The 22,999-nt window shown below is 37.5% G+C and overlaps 1 protein-coding gene across 6 annotated transcripts in view; it reads right to left on the bottom strand.

Moving 5' to 3' along the window:
- LOC115410082 (protein shisa-6-like) overlaps positions 1 to 22,999 on the bottom strand; it is a 113,558-nt gene that overhangs the window by 5,492 nt on the left and 85,067 nt on the right. For 3 of the 6 annotated variants that reach the window (XM_030121512.1, XM_030121513.1, XM_030121514.1), the window contains 3 exons: positions 12,398 to 12,460; positions 8,428 to 8,448; positions 1,762 to 1,914 (listed from right to left, as the gene is read on the bottom strand). The exons of 1 other annotated variant lie outside the window; for it this stretch is intronic. In XM_030121512.1, the coding sequence (XP_029977372.1) occupies positions 1,762 to 1,914; positions 8,428 to 8,448; positions 12,398 to 12,460 (237 nt within the window). The remainder of the gene's footprint in view (positions 1 to 1,761; positions 1,915 to 8,427; positions 8,449 to 12,397; positions 12,461 to 22,999) is intronic. 2 more of the 6 variants (XM_030121517.1, XM_030121516.1) reach the window with 2 other exon arrangements.

Here is a 22,999-nt window from a genome sequence, read left to right as displayed (position 1 = left end):
CATCACATCACGTTCAAAATTGCAAGTGTTTTCATGTCCTTGAGTGGACGTTATCTGTTTATTCATGTGTGAAACATGCATTTAGAAGCAGAGTAAAAGGCAAGAATACATTTCTAGACACAGTAGAGAGTAGTAGTGAATGTAGTATCCACCTCATGCCACACAACATGAATCCATGCATAAAGACTGGTTTTTAGAGACAAACCCTTACACAGTGACACATTTACATATATGTTTTAGATGTCAATGTCAAATGCAACATAAATAATTCACAAAATGGCAACATTCATAAGTCCATTGTTAGAAAGAGTTGATTTATTTGTCCTTTCTGAACAGCAGAATGACTGCTTAACTGCCACATCAAGTCAGTGTGAGTGCTAATGAAATTTAAATGATGAGAATAAAATATGGAGAGCAAACCTCTCCCACCTTATTGAGAATTCGGAGACATCTCTGAGTCTGAGTCTTTTTCAATAACGGGTGCAGTAGTGTCCACGCCACCTGTCAACATTATACTCAGCCAAAATCCCCTTCAGCAGCGAGCCACGGGTTGCTCTCTGCAAATCGATTCATTATGAGAGATAATAAAAACAAGATGTTCCTTTCCCAAGCATAATAGTCTTCAAGATGTGGGCAGGGCACTGCAAACTCATCAGCCGTATTACCATATCCTGAATGAATAACTCGGGACGTATACTGTCCTGCTCTGCAATGGGCTAAACGCTTTTCTTGAGTTTGATACCAATTTGCATTAATAAGCAGTAACATTCTTCTCTTTTATTATCCTCACAATGAGAAATGCTGCTCCATCTTCCCTCCAGCACAGTCCTGCATGATCTATCAGACACTAGTTGAGCAACAAAAAGAAACTGCAAAGCCTTTTGGCTATTTGCTTCAACAAATAATTTGCTTTGGAAGCAAAAAGAAGTTGGAAAGACTGACACTGAGAGAGTACACTGCCTGGAGATGTTTTCCATTTTAACAATCTTCTGTGGGCATTATCTTTGACAATTGAGCCACCCATCAAAAACTATTATGTTAATTCTCACGAGCATTCTTCAAGGCAGGGGTATTGGCAATGTATTGTGTTTTTCACCTAACACAACTGATCTTCCAAACCCATTTTTGCTATTTCGTTCCGAATGGTGCCTGGCAGCTACGAGTGGGAGTGGAGTGAGCCCTGACGGGATGAGTTGTAGATCGTCATCCTTCACTTTGACTGCAAGCCAGCAGTGAAGTGGGGCAGTCATGATGAAATTACACAAGCCTTAAGGAATATTTGCGTTCCACTTAGAGAATATCATGAGATGAGACCTCATTACGCAGCAGAAATCCAACGTAGCGCCACTAAATCAATACCGAGCCGGGCCAGGCACAAGAAGCCACTTAATGTACTTATATGCTTCAAGAGAAATAGTGGCTGTAGCTTTTAAGTGGAGACAAGGGAACCATGGAATATCAATGACTCACGGTTTCATGAGATGACTGGGCTGATTTCATGAAAAATTTCAAGTCCCCGCCATCCTTTTAAATGTTTATTTGATCAGGAGCTGCAAAAATCGCCGGGAAAAAATGGGTGCGAGTGATATTTTTCTACAGGTTGACGTCCGTGGTACAGCAGGCAAATCATTTTCACAGATGGAACACTTCGGAGTCCCACTCAGAAGTCAGGGCAGCACAATGAATGCAGTGTTTTAATCATGCAGGGCATCAGGGCAGCGGGGGCCTACGCTTGCATTAGTGCAGTGAACGAGGACCTACTGAGTTTCTTCAGGGACGAGAACCGGTTGAGGTCGGCTTTGACGGCCGCCTCGTAGGAAGGCGGCAGGTGTGACAGGCTCTGGAAGGAGCGTGAGAAAGACAGGTCGTAGGGTTCCGTCTGCGAGGTCAGGATGCCGCTTATCCGATTGTTTTCTGGAGAACACATACATATACAGACACAGAAAATGGGAGAGAAAAAAATGGGCTGGCTGGCTTTCTCCTCCCCTTCCCTCCCGCCCCTCCAAAAAAAGGAAAAGCTAGCCAGGATCAGACCCCAGGCAACCATCATGGAGGACCACCTGCTGAGGTAAGAGAAGGCAAGAGTGAACTGCTGGGCAAGCTGGAGTTTTTGGTATACAAACATTTCCTGGAGGCAGAGGTGCTTTGAATTAATCTCATTGGTGTAATTTAAAAAGCCATTATTGGATTCATGACAGCACACTTTTTATTCTGCAGGTTAGACGACATGAATGACAACTAACTTCATGTTAAAATATTAAAATGTTGATGAAATGTTTTCCCAGACCTCTGACTGAAAACATTTGTGTGCCAGGAGGCGTAAATAATTTATTGTTATTGCCAAGGCCATCACTTCCACCGAGGACACTGAAGCCGCGGAATTGTCTCTGGGAATTTGGGAGTTAATATCCCGAGGTGGAGTGTACATAAATATAGGCTTCTTCAATTTGATGTAGTGTTTTTTTGCGGTTAGGTTTCAGGCTCTGGAGAATAACATTAAAATGAATGAAATTCCTCTGTTCCAATCAAGTACAACAGGCTGTGGCTTGTGTGGATGTGGAGCATTAATTAAATGCACCATCGCACCGATCTGTTGGTTCCGTGTTGTGTTATCAACAAATTTGACTGTTAAAACTCGGAGAAAACTAGCCATGCTGTGATATTATGTGCGTATATTTTGGATTCTGCATTAAAGAGGGTAGAATGTGGAGGAAGCTGTGGTCGTTTCCTGACAGCCTTGGGCTACGTACAGACTGGTTTGTCATTGGAGCTTCCAGGACACTGAAGCTTTGCAATTGTCTCTGGGAATTTGGGAGTTAATATTCTTAAGTACAGTGTACATAAATGTAAGCTGCTTGAGTTAGGTTTTGGGCTCAGGAGACTAAAATTAAAATGATTAAAAATCCTCTGTTCCAGTCAAGTGAGACAGGCTGTGGATTGTTTTGCTGTTTGGGCATTAATTAAATGCACTATGCAGATATTCTGTATATAGGCAGCACTATTTACTAATTAAAACAACTGACAAAACTAGTGTCACTGATACTTATTTGCAAAGTCATGTGTAAAAGCATTTTAGATTCAACACTAAAAATGAAAAAAATAATGTAATACAGTAGAATATCTAGTTTGTTACAGGCTAATGTTACCAAATGTTGCTACTAGTGTGTCATTTGAGTGACACAGATACAGGATTAACGCTAATGTTTTAGAGGAAGGAAGTTGTATTTTGCTGGAGCCTTTGCACATTTTGATGGTTGAGATGCTGCTTTAAATGATTTTGTAAATACATTCTAACACATATTTTTCTGTTTTTTTTTGTGTTTTTTTTTTTTTTTTAACCCTTTCATGCACACTGGTCACTACAGTGGACAGCTATTCTACAGCGGATCCCTTGTATATTCATGTATTTTGTTGATCTTTTACGTTGCTTTATTTTTTTTTTTTTTTTTACACATATCTTTATTAGAGTTTTAAGACATTACATATCTTGTCTGGCATGAATTGGTAACATTATGTAGATCTCTCCTGAGCATAAACCCCCAGAATCACAACCCCTCCCCATAGTTTTCACACAATTTATCAGTAAATACATGTTTCTGTGTGTCAAAAATTAAACGTGTGGTGTCCAGCTGAGTGGACATTTTTGCAACTTCATGAAAAATAGGTTCATGAGATTTTTTTTTTTCATTATTATTATTTTTTTTATGTATTTTTAATTATTATTATTTTTTTTTTATTTTTTTTATTTTTCAGAAGAAAATTTTCAATCGCATTGTTTTTTTCATGCCTAAAGAGGAATAAAAACATTCAGGAAAAAATGTTGATTAAGGTTCTCATAATTCGTGCATGAAAGGGTTAAATCTCTCCTCGTGACATATGTCTGTACATGCAATAATGCAAAAACAACTACAAACTAGTACAAATGCTCAAATTAAGACATGTTGAACTTCAAACTGTGGATGTCACAGATACTTCAGATATTATTGGATACAGCAGATACAGTTAGCAGTTAAGTTAACTTAAAAATACTGTTTCAGGTTGAGGTTATAGTTTTCACCACAACATCAAACACTGACACAAACACCTATATAACCTATGTATGTTAGTTGAGTTTTGACTTTCAAAGGTGGTTTTAAAGTTTTAATGACATAAAATGCAGTTTGTGTAACAACAAGAGGTCTAAACATATATAGAAAAATGTTTTAAATTTTTATTTCTTTGTTTTTATTTTAATGTATTTTTTTTCTTCATTTTTGTTTTGCGCCTCACATTTATATCTGTTCTTCATATATTATTATATATTCAAAGAAAGCAATAAGAGTGCATTATGACCTAATTGCACATTTGTCTGTATGGATGTAAAATCCCACAGTAAACATGTGACTGTATGACAATGTGCGCTAATAAAAATATTTGATATGAAAAATGTTTTAAAAATCTATGTTCCTCTAAATGTGGAAAGGGCAATAATTTGGCCGTTCACATATAACTTAATTCTCCTGTCCACACGTTAAATGCTAATTTTTGGTAAAATGGAGAGACCGCCAAGCCCAAAAAAAAGGGTAAAGATCTTACATGGCAGGAATAAAATAAAATAAACTCTTTAGTTTTTACATCATTACATTACACTTTCACATGCGTAATTTAACTTTTAAAATGAATTTGTCCTGAAGTTCTCGGTCAGATGAGAATATACAGTCATGGAAAAAATTGGTAAACCATCAAAAGTCATCAAAAACAATGGTTATGCAATCAAGTACTAACTCCTGTGTGTATCATGAAGCTTTATAAAAAAATATAATGAAATAATTTAACTTAAGCATTTCAGATTTGTTTTATTTTCATTGACTACCATGTAAACTGTTTACTGTAATGGCCGTAACGGTAACTTATGTGATGTGAGCAGATGTTTTAAGAATGGGGCAGGTATTCGTATTTTTAGATCCAGGTTGGGTTGGTATGGGGGTCGCCACTGGTTCTGGGGGGGTGGGGTTTATACTTTATGTGTCACAAAATCTTATATAATAAAATGTGAATTTCTTTATTTGTTTTTGTATTGTACTAGGGGCAGGTATAATAAGTTTTCTTCATCCTGCTCCTTTCCAATTATTTTTTGGAATGAATTAATAAAATGAAATGAAACAAAATAGTTGTACCAGGCATTAAAACAAACAAGAAATTGAAGAAAACAAGGGTGGTCTAATAATTTTTGCCACCACTGTATGACAGTTTAAAGAGTACACAACAGCTGAAAATGAATGGGCCTCCCCATATGTGGGTATTGGGCATGTTGTTGAAATTGTGTTATTTTTATGTGCAGGAGTTCAGCGGGGTTGTGGTGTTAGTGTTACTTTTGACTTAATGTGTGCATGGCAATGTTTATTGGCCTTTTTGTGTTTGTTTTTGTATTTTTATAGAACTGCACCATGAGTCAGAGCCATAGGAAGAACAATGGCTTTTCTGTTCATCCATGTTCATCTTTTTTCGATGTAAATCTTTATGCCTTTCCAAATTAAACGCTCTTCCTGTACTGGCAAAGTATGCTGAGCTAACTTCCTGTCTAACTTCCATCCACGCTACAATATATTAAGTTGAATATTTTCATAAAGCAATTTATATTTGAAAAGATTTTAATTTAAATCAACATAGAAATGAGTATAATGAACTGATATTAAGTCTAATGATTATACAAAGCAATTGACATCGCAACAAATTTTAAGTTAAATTAACTTGGCATTTAGTATGTTGTACTTAAAATAGCAATTCCATCAAGTATTTAAGTTTAATACACTCAAGTTTTCATTACTCATTACTTAATTTTTTTTAACGCAACTGGTTTCCTCAAATTTTTTAAATAAACTCAACTTATCCGGTCTAACAGTGTGGATACGTGGAATAATTCATGACGGCGGTTACTTGTTCCAACCTTAACTGATCCAGTGTTGCTCAGTGTCTCTGCCTTTGAGAAAGCCTTGCATATCTTAAACTCCAACTTGCTTGTGGCAGTGACGAGGGAGTATAGACGGTCACATCAGGCGCTCGGTGAGACTTTGGTTGCAGGATTAACTTGACAGGTGACGAGGGACGGTTTGACAAGAGGAAACAGCGAGTCCACAAAAGAAAAGGACGGTGAAAAGGAGAAAAAAAAAAAAAATGAGACAACACACTAAACAACAAATGTCTGCTGGAGAGTGACCCTGCTTTGTGACAGTGCTGTGATGAGATCTGGGAACGGGGCAGGGAGCGTCGCCTGGACCGGCTGTTGATGTGGCGTGATATCATGCCAAGAAGATGCACAGGGGGACAACTGGACCAAAGCTTTCCTTTTATTCTCACTCTAGTCCTTCTCTTTATCTGTCTTCCTCACACATGCACACACTCAAACATCCATCTGTTCCATTCACTGCTGCCTTCCTTGCACTGTCAATCTTATCTGCCCTGCCATGCCGCCACCCACTCCCCCCCCCACTCCTTAATTCTTTCTTGTCCATCCGGTATTCCCCCCTCTCTCATTTTCTTTCTCACTCTGGTTCTATCTCGTTCTCCCCTGTGAACCGCGAGTCTGTCACGCAGTGCAGAGCAGCGGGCATGGGTGCGGCTTCAGACCAGCCTCCAACGGGCAGATAAAAATAGGGTTTTAGTAACTGCTGCAGGATGGAGGGAAGGAAAGAGAAGAAGTGATGAAGTAAGAGATAAGAGACTATAAAAGGGGAAAAGTAGACGAACACAGCAGAGAAAGGAAATACAAGTGTGAAAAGTAGAAGGAAATCTTCAAAGAGTAGGACAAAGAGATGGCAGCAGGGCTGGGTGACGGTAGGGGGTCCTGTGCGCTGCAGGGAGGGGGTTCGAAGGATGTGAACAATCTGCGAGTGGACTGTCTGCTACAATGCATCAATAAGGGGAGAATCGACTCAGACTGTGGCATGCTGTTAGCTATCTCAGTAGCAAACACATTTCACTGCTTCATCACGACAGACAGTACAATCACACAGACCTGGCTCAAATAGTCTTTGCAAGTCTTAGCAAGTGTTTTTAAAAAGTAAATACCATGAAAAGACCATTAGCAGTAATGACATGATTGTGGTAACAGGTACAATCTGTGTTAAAACAGAGTTACTATTAACAATGCTGTAAAAAACACAAAAAAATGCACAGGGTTTTATCATCACAGTGATTATTTTTTATTCTGGGACATTTAAGTTGACTTAGCGACTTAAATGTTGAGTACATGCCATATATGGACACCATGGATGTTCTTAGGTTGCTCGCCACATGTGAGAATATTTCTTTTTTTTTTTTTTTTTTTTTTTTTTATCATCCTAGACTCACACAACCAGAATTACCTCCAGAACAAAGTCTCAGGTGTGTTTGTTCTTGTTTCTTTAAACTTGGTCAGATTCGTCTTAGGTGGCACCAACTCCAGGTGCCACAGCAACACTGTCTTTGCAAAAAAAAAAAAAAAAAAATTGTTTTGATGGAGCATTTGCATGTGTGGAGTTCTGAGCTTTGGCATTTTTATAGCTAAATTCGTACAAAAGAAAATACCACATACAGTCACGGAAAACATTATTAGACCACCTTTGTTTTCTTCAATTTCTTGTTCATTTTAATGGCTGGTACAACTAAAGGTGGACAAATATAATGATAACAAAAATAGCTCATCAGAGTTTAATTTCAGAGCTGATATCTATCCATTTTCCATGTTTTTCTTGATGATAACCAAAATTACTTCAGTTCTTACATCAATAGCTATGGCACTGTACTGCCAAAAACAGTGCTTTTAGGCATTCCATGTTTTCTTTTCTATCTGTTTTAGTCACATGATACACACAGGAGTTAGTACGTGATTGCATAATCATTGTTTTTTAAGACTTCTGATGGTCTAAGAATTTTTTCCGTGACTGTAGAACCAAGCAGTGATTCAAAATTTTTTCCAAACTTGATATTTTCAGGATGTACTTATTGGTTCTTGGAGTGATGAGGCTGGAGGAAAGTCCAGCTGAACCCGTTCTAGAAAAGACTTGAAGGAAATAATAGTGTGTTGGTCTTTTCCTCAACAAACAAACAGGTGTGGGGTTTTAGAGTGTGTTGGGGAGTTCTTTCCTAACACATCACTGGGTTTGGTCTTTTCATTGGATCGGTTGATGACAGTTGCTACATAAAATAAGGCCAGGGTTGATGCAGTAGCTAAACCCCTGTAGGTCAACCACTGATTTTTGGGAATTTGAACCCTGAATATGAGGCCAAGCAGAACTATTTGCGGCAAATGCTATTTAAATCAGGTCTCAAACCACAGAACGTACACAAAGTGAAAGAGGAAATACACAAATGTAGGACTTGGTTTGTGGTGCATGTGTACACAAATGTGTGTGTTGGGATGTAATGAATGAGTTTTCACACTAAATTAAATATGTATGTATGACTTACCACGTCTCAATGATCGGTGAGCTACCAAACCCAAGTGAAAAACAAATATGTCAGAAACATGTTGATGGTGAGAAAAAACAACCTACAAAAACTACTCCACATTCAGCACCGAGTATCCCCTCTCAAAGAGAATTCAAATGAAATCAGCTTTTACTTCCTGAGGCGAATTGTGTACACTTGTGTGTATGATTGCACATTTTCTGCTTGTAATTTGTAGCGGTGTCTCCTGGTTGTTTCGGTTACAAGCCGCTGTGGGGGTCGTGGCAGTGGGTTTATCTGGAAAATACACTACGTGGTGAAATTTGAAGCCTTTCAGGGGGCCTGTGATCAAAGTCTGAGTTAGATGTGTTGTTCAAATGGATTTTTCATGTTTCCATAGATCTCCAAGGCATTTCTCAGCAGCTGGGCTTTGCTTATGCATGTGCTTTTTCTGTGTGTGAAGTGGACCACACGGACAAATACGTCCATAAAACTGGGGCTAGTCTGCTTGTAGAATTAGCGAGACCCCCGAGTGCCTGAGAGCCGAGTCAACTTCTTTTTGTTTAATTATTTTTGTCAGAGAAACAAACGGAATATAAATCAAATAGCAACATCAGAGTGATTTATTAAAAAGAGAGCAGTGAGGATTCATCCCATGGCTTCATTTTTTTTCCCTTTCATTTCAGCTGTTTCCTTTCAGGCCTTCACCTTTTTACCCTACACACTCCTTTACATCAACCCTATGCCTCAAAAGACATATTTCAACAAACAGATGAATGATTATTATTTATTAAATCATATGTGAAATGGCAGCACTTTAAACTACAGCTGAGTCATAACAGCAATCGTGGGTAATAATTTGACAATAAGGAGGTAATTGTATAATACAATCAAAATAATAATAATCTAATACCTTAACCCTATAACACCAAAAGTATCATACCTAATATATGAGTTTTGAAGCCCTCTACATGATCAGTGTGATATTTTTTTTTCTGGAAAAACCTGATGTATACAATTAGATACATGTAATACACAGATAATCCACCAGGGGGTAGGAATTAATTCACCAGAGGCCTTTCCAGTGACACTAAAACACTGTCATTAATGAGGAAAGAGGCAGAACTTTGGCAATTTTGAAAAGAAATGACCAGTTTGTTAGACATGTTTGTGTTATACTATGTGTTTATTCGTTCAAAAATAATAATATTTGAGCATTGAGACCAAATGTGTCAAATATGAAACAAAATTGAAACTCATTCATGGAAATTGATATTTGAAAAAAAAAAAAAATTGGTTGTTCAGCAGGACCAATAAAGGCTCCAGTTTCAAAGAACTGGAATTTTCTGTCAATGATATAATGGTTCAGGCTTTACAGGGTAAATTTTAACACTATGCATAATATTTCCTAAATAAAGGCTTATATTTCACAATAAGGGTACACAAATTAATATTTAATATTTCCAGAGGAGTAATACAGTTAGGATTACCAGTAATATTAGTTAGTACTTTAGCATGTAACCCCTTCATCAATGTTAACAAGAGACATTTAAGATTTATTTAACACCTACAATAATAGCATCATTATAATCCTAATTAAATAACTTATAAAGTCATACATTAGTTAACATGAACACCATTAGAACACATGAATTAACTCTAAGCAGTTAGTGTGTCTTTGCATTAAATAATGTGGAATTAAACTTAAATAATGAACTATGTAGCTGTTTAAAAACAGTCAGTGCTTATTTTTAAATGTATTAATTTGAAATAATGTGAATAATAACATAAATACCCTGGTTAATATGAAATAGACACATAAATAGACACATTATGTACTTGTTAACTGTTGGTTGATGACAAAGCAAAAGTTTTGATAGAACCTTATAATTCTGAAGAAACAGAATGTTTCCAGGCTCAGTTTTGAGAATATTATTCTAATTCTGAAAGTGTTATCCAGATAGAAGCCTATGATACGGTGAAAACATCATCAGGTTTTCACCCCGTAAGTGTCACCAAATTTTTACTCCAATGTAAAGTCCTGATAAAATACTTTTTTAAAACAAATAGTCCTTCTTATTGGATTTAATGAACATAATTTTGGAGTGACTAATATTATTCAAAAGTATAAGAAACTTGCCCATATGGTTTATGGAAATGGATTAACTCTGACAGGAAATCTGTGGTTTTGGTTTGAATATGCAGTTTTTTCCCCCTTTTTTGCATTTCCTCTCGCCGTTCTGCCATGAATTTATGTCCAATTAATAGCAGTTCTCTAGGATCAAATACACAGGAAGTGATATACCTTTATCCTCCTGAGACCCAGGAAATGTCAGCAAAGTACAAGCTTTATTTTGTTTTTTATTAAATAAGTGCCTATATTGGAAACATCATGATGCAACAGTTTTTTCAGATGCAGTTCTTAAAATTTTTATGGAATGTCCTTTGTGGTGGACAGTTTTCTTTTCTTTTATTCTTTTTGTTTAAGTTGTGAAACTCTTGTCCACAAATGTGGACAGAAACCCCATAGCTGGGTCTTAGGAGTTTAAGGTATCATCTGATCCCAGGCCAAAGGACACTAATTGCCCATAATAAAGCCCTAATCTGTGATGATTTAGCTTTAATATCCTTTGGTTTTGGCTCCTTGTTGCATGCATTTTGTACTTGGTTGTACCTTTGTAATAGGGATGTAACGATATAAAAATTTCATACCACGGTTATTGTGACCAAAATTATCATGGTTATCATTATTATTATGGTATTGTTGAAATTGTGCTCAAAATGTTCAAACAGTACTTATACACACACTGAAATAATTTAACCAAGTTGTATTTAAAAAATAAATAAATAAAATAAAATAAAATAATAGGCACAATGTACCTTCTGTTGCAGAAACATTCAAATATTAACCCTTAGTGGTCTGAGCCTATTTTGTCAGTTTTTCAGTACTTTTGATTTTGCCTTTATATACTATATAAACAAATGTTTACTATACCCATGTCTGGTATCTTTTTTTTTTAGCACAACTTTATTTATATTATGTGCCTATTATTTTTTTCACTTTAACCTACTATAAAAACATAAAAGGCCAGAAACACATACACACACACAAAAAAATCCAATTTGAAAAATTAATGTACTTTATTGTATTAATAACATAAAGATGCTTAACGAACCTGTTCAAAGACTTTAAGAGTAAATATTGGTTCCAAATATTCGGTATAGAAAATCAAAATGGTAATAAATTCAAACTATACTCAAATATTTGACATTAAAGCAGATCTTTCCATGGTTTTTTTTTTCCCTAAACGTGAGGTAATCAAACACGGTTATCATGATAATTAGAATTTAAACGATAATACTAACCGTTTGCAATTTTACCGCGGTTTATCATTATACCGGTAATCGTTACATCCCTACTTTGTAATTACAATGGTTTTATTTAATTATTAGCTCTTTATAATCAAACTATTCCCCACTATTAACATGTTATCACAGAGCGGTGATGTTAAGAGATAAAATGTGCTTATGGTGGTTTGCTCTAAGTATTATATTAGGGAACATCGCCATTTCTTTTTTTTTTTTTTGGTATTATTTTCATGTTCTGCCTACCAGGAGGGATGACCTTGACAGAACATTAAGTTGATCGTCAGCCAATTGTATCTACCAAAAAAAAAAAAAAGAAAGAAAGGAAAAAAAAAAAAAAAAAGACGGACAGAGACTGCACCCTGATCCCACTCACAGAAAAATGTTCATGACTATGGGATGTGACACTTGTGTGATTCAATCTTTAACAAAAACGCCTCATTTTCAATAACAGAATGGATTTGTGGCAGGGCGAATTGAAAAAGAGGACCATGTCAAGGGGTTTTCACACATCCATGTCAAGCACTATACTCAAGTTAATGTGCAGGTCCAGGCTCCAGCTCAGACACTGAACTGTTGCCGTGGATTCACTTGAATATCCCCCCCTCCCACTAGGTTCTCTTACCATTCTTAGGTGTGCGTGTAGGGCTACCTAGAGCCACATGGTTATAGTTATGCTGATGGGTACCTGAAATGACAAAAGCAATGTTGAGCATCAATGAGGGATATTGTGTATCTGCTTTAATACAGATTGTTAACAGAGTGAGTGTGACTATTAAAGGGATAATTCACTAAAATTCTAATTAAGTTGTCCATAGCTTTGGGAGATACACAGCGTTTTATGCAATTAGCAAAATATAGATCCATGTTTTTAGATTAACAATTATAGCCCGGATTCCATATTATCATGTTTCAGTTGCTGGCAAACTTATTTAGTGGTGAAATATCCCTTTAATTTCTTCAAATTAAGGATGTGGACATAAAGAGAGATGAGACAGATTGCAGGATGAGTGAATTTATGTAGAGTCTGCTGTAACCTCCGCATTACCCTGCACAACATGTTTCTATCAAACAGAATCCACAGAATCAGAGACAGTAGGCACGGTAAGGGAAAAAAAAAAATAAAAAAAAATATGCAGGGCTGCCATACAATATTCATCACATCCTGTCCCAGAACACACAGGCCCTCATATTCTTTGGAAATTGTATTATTTAAGAGTAAAGACATCATAAATGTATGACGACCGCCATCATTTAGAGGAAATGCATCAAATGTGGTAATTTTGCTGGTTATGACCCATTTTAATGTCAAAGAAAGGGAAAGGCATGTAGACAGAGTAGGAGAATGTGCAAAGCAGCTCAATCACAGGTTTCAGAAGAACATGTGGTGACATATGAGCAGCGTTCACACACTGCAGGTACGGCAAACACCAACTGCTAAACACACGTAGCTGCTAGATTTTTGGCGAATGTCTGCTAAAAGGTTTATTTCTACTGAGAATTTGCAATGAAAATGATTAGTCATGGTTTTTTATTAAACCATAAAAACCCAAACATGCATCACCGACCAAAACCATCTACTCAAACTGTTTATTATCTGTAGATTCACTAATCCTATCAATCCATGTAAATAATTGGTGTAAAATACAGTTTGTCATCTTTTCACGGTCATCAGATATGACCTGTTTGGATGTTCAGAGGCTCTGTAGTTACCATGGAAACACCGTCATCTTCTACAATACTGATTCACCAGTAAAAAGAAAATACATTTGTTTTTGTTTTTTTTTTTTTCATCACACTGCTGCATTTTGTGGCTGTGTTTACCTCCATCTTGCCATTGATTCCAACTGAATTATGGGAAATTTCTCCTACCCCTCTGTTCGTAGCGTGGCCCTGAAAAATCGCCTTAGCCTTTCCCCCTCATCTAATCGAGAATCGTGACAACGCTACCCCGTCACGTGAACGCGCAAAACAGAGGGGTAGGGGTAAGGGGGAGGGGCCAAGGGGGGAAACAGGATTGGGCCTTAACCTGTCCTAAACCAGGGGTGTCAAACTCATTTTAGTTCAGGGGCCACATTTACCCTGATATGATCTCAAGTGTGCCGGACCAGTAAAATAACAACAATGAAAAAAGTAAAATTACATTATGATAATTTTAAAATCTACAACGTTTCCTTAAAAATCTGAATAACATGAACAACTTGAGATGTCTTAAGAAAAACGTGCAAAAAAAAGTGCAATTTCAGCAATATTCTGCCTCAGTTTATCAGTTTATCATTTATACATGTGCATAACAACTTACATTATTATTACAAATACACAAAACATTTAGTAACAGGCAGACTATTGGTAAAATTGCATTTACTTCTTAAGACTTTTCAGGTTGTTCATATTTGTTCAGGTTATTCACATTTTTTGTAAAAAGGATACTTTGTTAATGCACACATTTTCATGTAATTTTACTTTTTTTTTTACACTAAAGCAAAGATAAAATCTGCCATTGTCATTATTTATAGGATATTATGATACTATTTTACTGGTCTGACCCAATTGAGATCTAACTGGTTTGTATGTGGAACCTGAATTAAAATTATATTTTACACCATTGATTGTTAGTATCTTCAGTGTAATTTTTGCATTTCAAAAATTCATCCTATGGGCCGGAATGGACCCTGTGGCGGGCTGGATTTGGCCCCCGGGCCGCACGTTTGACACCTGTGTCCTAAACCAATACGGCAGAAGATGACATCACTCTCAAAAAGACTCAAATGCACAAAATCTGCAGACACACAACATCACTGACAGTGTTAAAATATACTCTGTTTCTCTTATTTCGGCAGCGACAACATTATGCCCAATATTTAGCCACAAAAACAACTTGGTTAGAGTTAGGAAAAGATTTCGGTTAGGGGTAAGATAAGGCACCTACTTGATAAACTTTACAAAGACTGGCCTGTTATGTTTAGTTCACAGTCTGTTATTCCACCCCAGCCAACACATTCTCACATGACGTGACGGTGACGTGCGGTAAAAGTGAAACTAAAGACGCTTTACTAATTCCTCTATTGCCGCATGTCCGCTACGTTGAGCCAGTTCGACTCGGCTCGGCTCATCTCCCGTTGTTGTGCACCTCATTTCTTTTCCCCTACCTTCGGAAACTTGTATTTGGGTACGACGTTTGTTGCCCGCACCGTAACTGGGCCCGGCATTCACTCTGCCACTACATTCACAAGCCTTGCTAAGTAGCGTACCAAATACGTGACATTCCTGTAAATGAATCACATGCTGTGGACAAATGTTTGAGCAGACTGGAGGGATTCCACCCTGTTGAAGAAATGGAAGCTTTGCCAGTGTTACAAGTGGACCTGGTGTCGTCTTTTTAGACCGTTTCTGCCTCAACACCACGTTGGCTATGTTCTGACCAAAACAATGCAGTGTACACGTGACGTCAACACGCATGCGCAATGAAGGCAGAATTGATAAGCAGAATCGTTAAGCAGGCAGGCAAACGATTCCAAGGAATCGAGCTACTGGGATCCGGTTCTCAAAAAGAACCAGTTTTCGATTCCCATCCCTACACACAATACAGTTTCAGTTAGTTATCATTTTTTTCTTTTAATTATAGTTCTTATTTCCTTCAGCTAATGAAAATGTTTTTTCAATTCTAGTTTTCATCATTTCGTTAGTTTTTGTTAACGATAATAACCTTGGACAGTAGAGAGTGTAGAGTTCACCTCGTCCATTCATGACTGCAATGCCACTTTCTTCTGCTTGTTATCCAGTTTGTGTTGTGTTTCTGTTCTCTTGTATTTTCTGTATTTGCAGCCTTTTCCTAGACTCCACATGGATGTCCCTATGCTGGTTTCATCCATTTGCATGTACAGTACGTTGCAGTTGCAGTTGCAGAGCCCTCTCAGTTCCCTTCCAAACTCTGGAAAACAATCACAAGTCCTTCATCTCTGATCACCTTTTCCACCATCACAGTAAACACAGGCTCTCGGTCTAATCAGCAGTAACAGTCCTCTGTGCTGTCATCTAGAGAGGCAGAACCATTTTAATTTCAAGTCGGAGAGGATAAACAACAGTTTCACCAAATCATGTATCCGTCGTACTGTGCAGGAGTGTTTGTGGATGACAGGGAGCGTGATGCAGTGGTACAGTGCTCTGCTGGGCACTGCAGTGTGGAGGTGCTTTAGTTGAAAGATGGGACCTTTACTGAGCCCATTGTGCTGCGAAAGTTGATGAATGACAGCTATTCACAGCAGTGTGTAGGAGCCGGTGTGTGTTCTGTGTGCGTGAGGGTTTGTATGTTTGTATATGAGGAGGAGAAGGAGGAGGCAGCGATAGATGGAGACCCCATCGGAGAGTGTTGCCGTCGCGACACGTTCATTTGCTGTCTGCTGCTGTGCCTGTTTAAAAATGCATTAGAGCCAACTGCTGAAACATCCATTTACATCTGTCAGAGAAGTGAAAGAGGAGAGGGAGGCCCGACACTCTCACATCATAGGTTTCAATATTTGCTCGAGCTATGGAGATAGATGAGACTCGGCTGCTGTGTTCCTTCACTGAGTTTGTGTTTTTCATATAAATGCTCAACAGTTATTCTCGCGGAGTAGATTACTCATGGGGGAGCACTCACATCTGTAGCAACATCGTAAAGTAAGTATGAATTCTGTTTGGTTGCCAGCGACGTAACATAACCTTAACAATGATATGTTGGGTTTTGTATGACACATAAGAGGCACGGGGTGAAAAAAAGCATAAAAAGTGATGCTTACTATCCTCCGTAACCCATAAAAACCTGAACAGCCACTGGCGACCGAAAACATCTACTGATCTAAACTGTTTAATACCTGTTGATCCACGTATGCTATAAATACATGTAAATAATTCGTATAAAATCCAGTTTATCATCTTTTCATGGTCATCAGATATGGCTCTGTAGTTACCGTGGAAACACCGTCATCTTCTACAACATTAATTCACCAGTAAAACCAATGGAGTTTGATAACTGACAATGGATGGAAACATTTGTTTTTACATTCAGTTATTAATATCTTTGCTGAAAAAGTCACTTTTTCTTCAATTTTTTTCTGTTTCTGATTCAATAATCCTCAACTTTAATCTGCATTTTCATGAACATCTACATGATAGGTGAATTAAATATAGGAAAATACACGATTTGCACTAAAAAATGCAAAATACAGGGGATAATATTAGAATAACTGGTGATAAATCACTTAAAAATGGTTAAGTATGGAGAAAAAATACTTTGGGAATGACCAAAAAATAGCACTGGGGCTTTATGGGTTAAAAATAATCCAGCATGGTCTTGTAAGTATTACTTTTTAACTACAACTCCAATTTTCTCTGTTCTGATATAAAACCTTCGAATTTACTCTGAGCTTTAATGTACAGCTACATAATCAGTGAATTAAACATAGGAAAATAGCTGATTTTCACTAAAAAGAATGCAAAATACAGAGGATAAGATTATAATAAATGGTGATAAATCACTTAAGAAAGGTTAAATCTACAGAAAAATTCATTTCTGAAAAATCACAAAAGTAGCACTGGGTCTTTATGGGTTAAACAAAGTAGCTACTATCGAATTAATTAATTGACTTCAGTCTTGTTTGCACAGACTTTGCTCAGATGTAGGGAAACTTAATAACGTTTCTTATTTAATAAATCTGCCATGTCTGTAATTCATCAAATGGAATTTCAAGACAAATTACCTTAACAATCAGGAGATGAATCAATAATGAAAGCCGTATTACACTCCTCATTATGAAATGTTTTATTATGGTTCAGGCGCTGATTGTTCCGCCTTAAATAATTGCTTGACCTTGTCCAAAAATAATTGTTAAAGCTGAAAAACAATGGTTAAGATAAAATAAAACAACTTGGTGACACTGTCTAATGCATATTTGTGAATGCAGCTTGTTCAGCATGTGGGCCTCTTACTACATATTACCTATACTCCAGTACAGCAAAAGCCATTTTCAAGTTATTCTTTAGAGTATTTTACAGCTGGTTTCTCATCCAGTACTTAAGGGCATTCTCTAATTTTGTGTCCAACACTTTACTCTTCAACACAGATGTCAAACTTGCAGCCCGGGAGCCAAATCCGGCCCACCAAAGGGTTCAATGGGATGAATTTGTGAAATGCAAAAATTACACCGAAGATATTAACAATCATGGATGTTAAAATAATTTCAGGTCATTTCAGTCTAAAGTGGATCAGACCAGTAAAATACTATCCTAATAACTTATAAATAATGAAAACAGTAAATTTGTCTCTTTGTTTTAATGTAAAAAAAAAAAAGTAAAATAACTTAAAAATGTTTAAATTTACAGACTAGCCTTTTACAAAAAATGTGAATATCTGAAATGTCTTAAGAGAAGTATGTGGAATTTAATAATATTCTCCCTGTTATTTAATTTTTTGTGTATTTGAAGATCCATTGTGATCTCTAAGTTGTGATTCATACTGTATGTATAAATGATAAACTAAGGTGTAATATTGTTAGCATTGCACTTATTTTACTAAAAAATTTTCAGGTTGTTCATATTTGTTCATGTTATGTTCAAGTACAATTCGTAGATGTAAACATTTTCATTACGGAATGTACGTTTTTCACTCAAAAGTTCTTATCCTACTAGTTATATTATTTTACTGGTCCGGCCCATTTTATATCATATTAGGCTGTATGTGGCTCCTGAACCCAGCTCTACACCAAGTTGATGCAATACATATGGAATTGACTGATCAGTACAGGGTGAGCTTCCTGTTTTTAAATGAAATATGTAAATATGCACAAGCAAACATCCAACACTGTTATACCTGTATTGTTTCTGCTTGATTAAGTCGATGCATTCTGCACTCGGTCTGCAGTGAATGTATTTTAAATTAGAAAATCCACATTCTGACACGCTGCCACACTGACAGCTCTGCCTACGCTGAATATGTTCGCTTTCATTTTTTGTCTGCTGGTCTTGTGAAATAATTACCTGCCAATGTCGATTATCTCAAAATAACGTTTAACCTTTTAACATCCACTGTTTTGATGAAACGTTTGCTTGAGGTTAGGCTTACAATAGAAGAAATCTAAGGCCAAAAGGGACCATTGTCTCGTTTTTTTTGTGTTAAACATGTGGCTTCAACACAACTGAGACTACATCGGTTATAACATGGTTAAAATGTAATCAAATTAAATGGATGTTACAAGGTTAATCCACTTGGTTAGTCAGTGAACCTCTAATTCTAGCACCAAAATGTCTGGAAAGGGGGCAATATGTCTCCGAAAATGAAAAATGCTCTGATGCCATTCATCCAATTCATATCATGAGTAATAGAACGCTGTTAAGGGGGGTAAACATGACAAATTCATGGAGCCCAGCATTCCCGGGGGGCCCATAGAGCAGTGGAGGGGCCCCAGGGGATACAGGTTAGAAGTCGTGAAAATTTCGGGTAAGCTTCGGCGTACAACCGAGGTATAGAAGCTGGGAGTCGGATGTCCAAAGCGTGTTAAATTTCACTTTCGGTTTACGCCAGTTACGGTAGTTACAGCCAGGGTGCTATTTGTTGGGGGGGGGGCAGGTTGTGACTGAGTTTTCTTACACCTATACCCTACATTACTGGCACTAACGTTCACCTGAACCAAACTTTTGGCAGTCTCAGAATTTGCGAACATGGTGGTGGTGGTGGGGGTTAAATGTGACAAATTGATGGGGCCTAGCATCTTTGGGGGGCCTATAGAGCAGTGGAGGGGGTCCAGTGGATACAGGTTAGAAGTTGTGAAAATGTCGTGTATAATAGAGGAATAGAACCCGGGAGTTGGACGTTGAAAGTATGTTAAGTTTCACACCAGCGTTAGTTACATTAGTTATGAACTGCAGCCTCATATATAGAACAGCTGCCCCCCAGCTCCTACCAAAAAAATAAATAAATAAATAAAAACAACCACCCCCCCACCCCTCTGTTTTTTTAACAAACTGCACCCTGGTTATGGCAGTTACGGAATGGACTCCCATGTATACCCCACACACTCACACTCCAACAGATACTTTGTTGTACCAAGGGTCCATAACGTTTACCTTTCAGGGGGTCCATAATTGCTAGCGGCGCCCCAACCCTGACAAAATAAAACTATCCACTTGACGTCTCTGTGTAACACTGAACAGGAGAAAATGAGTGAACTCTTAGAATCATTAATATGTATTATATCCCTGAAAACCAGAAAGGCCTCCCATGTTTCTAATAAGCATTTAAAAGTCCAGACCCAGACATGGACCAGTACTGTGCAACGTTCTTGATCTTGAAGACATTTTCGACACAATCTGGTGATTTCCTCTAAAACCCCCGGTCTGAGTGGCCCGGAGAGACAAGTTTTTGCTGAACGGCCCGCTGAGAAGAAGCAGAAGCTCATTAAGATCCTGGACAGCCGGCGATCCCTCCGTGACCAATTAACCATATTCAAGAAAGATTCCCAGTACAACCAGCACTCCCAGCCTTTTTCAAAACCTATAGGCTGCTTATCAACCAGAAAAATCCCAGAACCCTGTCACTGTCTTTACCCCTGTGCACTGACGCTGCAAAATAAACTCCAAACACCACGTCGCCTCCCCTGTTAGCATGAGGCAGCACCAGAAACCATTTCTCAGCGTTGAAAAGAAGCTCAAAGCGAGTGTCGGTATGTATGACCCTCCCGGTTGCACCGCTGTCCATTAGTTATTGCCTTCATCTCCTTAAACTGGCATATTAAAATAGATGCAAAGCTGCTGCTGTCTAATCATACACTGAAATGATTATTTATGATTGACATCCTTTCCAGATTGTTGGGTCAAACAGGGTCCTGATATAAATTGCTAAATAGCCGTTTTTCTGTGGGTATGTTGATGACGCAGCTGTGTGTTTGTCAGATGGTGTCATCCTGGATTACCTACTGAATCATCCATCTACTGTACCTATGATAACTGCAGAGGCCGGTCTATCACTTCCTGTGAATACAGTTGCCCTCAGCAAGACTATTCCTCACATTAAATTTCCCTTTCGCTTATAACTAATCTCCAGAGAATACCTCCTTGGCGAGTTTGCATAATAGTATCCAGATGGTACACGAGTGACTCAGTAATCTGACATTTGGTGTGGCATTTTGTTTCACATCACACTTCCAAACATCACATCCACACAGGGGAGGCAGATGAAGACATGCTGAGCCGACCACAAAGCACCTTGAACCCTGTGCCAAGGTTAAATAAGCATTTACAGAATCGATTGTGGTCACATGCTTTGAGGTATCGTGCAAACCATCGGAACATTGATTTCTGAGAGTTTGTATTCTGTCCAACAACTGAACAGCAGCGTCATGGAACCCAGTCAACTCTCTCTGTGTATTATTGGCTTTTGTGTGCGAGTGTGCTTAACCACAGCTTCTTGTCTTTCAAAGAATAGTTGGCATGCAAAGGGTAGAGATGAGGTGAATGGATGGCTGGTAGCAGTCTTTTATGGGAGACAATGAAAGTGGGTAGAATAAAAACAAGCTGACAAACAAGGTCATCAGAGTGTTCGTCTGGACAAATGTGCAGCCTCTGGAGTTGAGCCATTTAATGTCTGACAACACAAACGAGAAACGAGGAGTATCAAATTACGAAAAAAATCTCTCTGAATACGTAAAAATAATTACATACAGACATTGTTTACTCCAAACCTGAGGATATTTTGCAGTTTTGAGTATTTACTGCCTATTTCAACCTTCAGCACTTTTGTAATTTATGAAATGATCACCTTTTAAGAGACTTTTCACACCTGAAAGTCTTAACCAGGGTCCAACCAAGGTTCAAGCTTCGGTTCTGCTAGTCCTGTTGGTCTGCATTACCCTGAACTTTATATTGACTAGTTTTTAGATGATCATGTTTCTTGTGTCAGTTTTGTAGATAACCACTTCAAAATTAATGGTGTAAACGTGTTTTTTCATTGGAAGCTCTAAGGACAAGTCTGGATTCAGATAGGTCTCAAAGTTGAGAAAATTTATTCAGATCACAAATAAGGTGAACACTCAGTGCTGAGGACTCAAAGACAATGAGCCTCGAACATTACACGAAATCTACATTTATTGACCCTATGGGTGGGCTCACCCGTACAAATGGGTTGGCCTTTAACTTAGTGTTATCTAAAATGATCAAACAGGTGTGGGGCCTTAACTCTAAGTAAACTTATGCCAACAATAAGTTTATCCATATCACCTATATTTGACAACACTATGTGTGTGAATGTGTGCGTTCAGATATGTATTTAGAAGAACGGAACCTACTTAACTCTTGTGCAGGCAGATGTTTCCTATCTTAACAATCTTAACCTAGTGATAACATACTTAAACTACAACAGAGCACTACATAAATCCTGGTCACAAAGAACTCACTATTAACATTATTGAAGTAAAACAGATTAAACAAAAGAATCCTATGTTAAAACAATAACTACTTAATACTAAACCAATTCATCTTAAAACTTTAAAATCTAAAGTAAAATATATTTCAATGGAGAAGAAAAGACAAGGAATTGTGTCAACTTCAGGTGCAAAATGAGGTTTTAAATTTGCTATATGAACACCCTTGTTAAGTGACAAACATCTTGTAACCTCATATCATCCAATTAACGTTTCATTGCTTCTTCAGACCATATTCCTACCAAATGAAATCTCTTCCTCTCGTACTATCGCTGCCAGTTTTTCTTTGTCCTTTGTTTAATGGCCTGCTGTGACTTCCTGTGATTGGTCCTAAAGTGGAACCTTAAAAAAAAAAATCACTTAAGCAAGAAACCAAACCATTTTTCAGTTACATCCAAACTGACACAACCTCTTTGTATAGAACTAAGTTGACTAATCACAGCTGCAACTTTGGTCCAGGTGGTCCAGGTAATCAATTTGCTTCATTGACTATTTATTTGTCCGTTGCTTATTTTCATATTCAACAAATTCTGTAAAGTCCTCTGAGGTGACCTTGTTGTGATACTGGGCTCTACAAGTAAAACTGAATTATTTATCTGAAATAAATAATTCAAGACTTTTTTTTTTTTTAAACTGCCCTTTGTTTACTACCCTCATACATACACTTATTAGTATTAGTCAGTTTTAGTTACCATGGATGTTGTTGCTTTTCTAGCCGCATCAGTACAGAACATTCCAATTCCTTCTTACTTTTGCTTAGATTGGTCAAATCTGAT

This window comes from Sphaeramia orbicularis, chromosome 19, assembly GCF_902148855.1.
Source record: "Sphaeramia orbicularis chromosome 19, fSphaOr1.1, whole genome shotgun sequence".
In the NCBI taxonomy this organism is placed as follows: domain Eukaryota; kingdom Metazoa; phylum Chordata; class Actinopteri; order Kurtiformes; family Apogonidae; genus Sphaeramia; species Sphaeramia orbicularis.
This window is presented reverse-complemented; position numbering and strand designations above follow the sequence as displayed.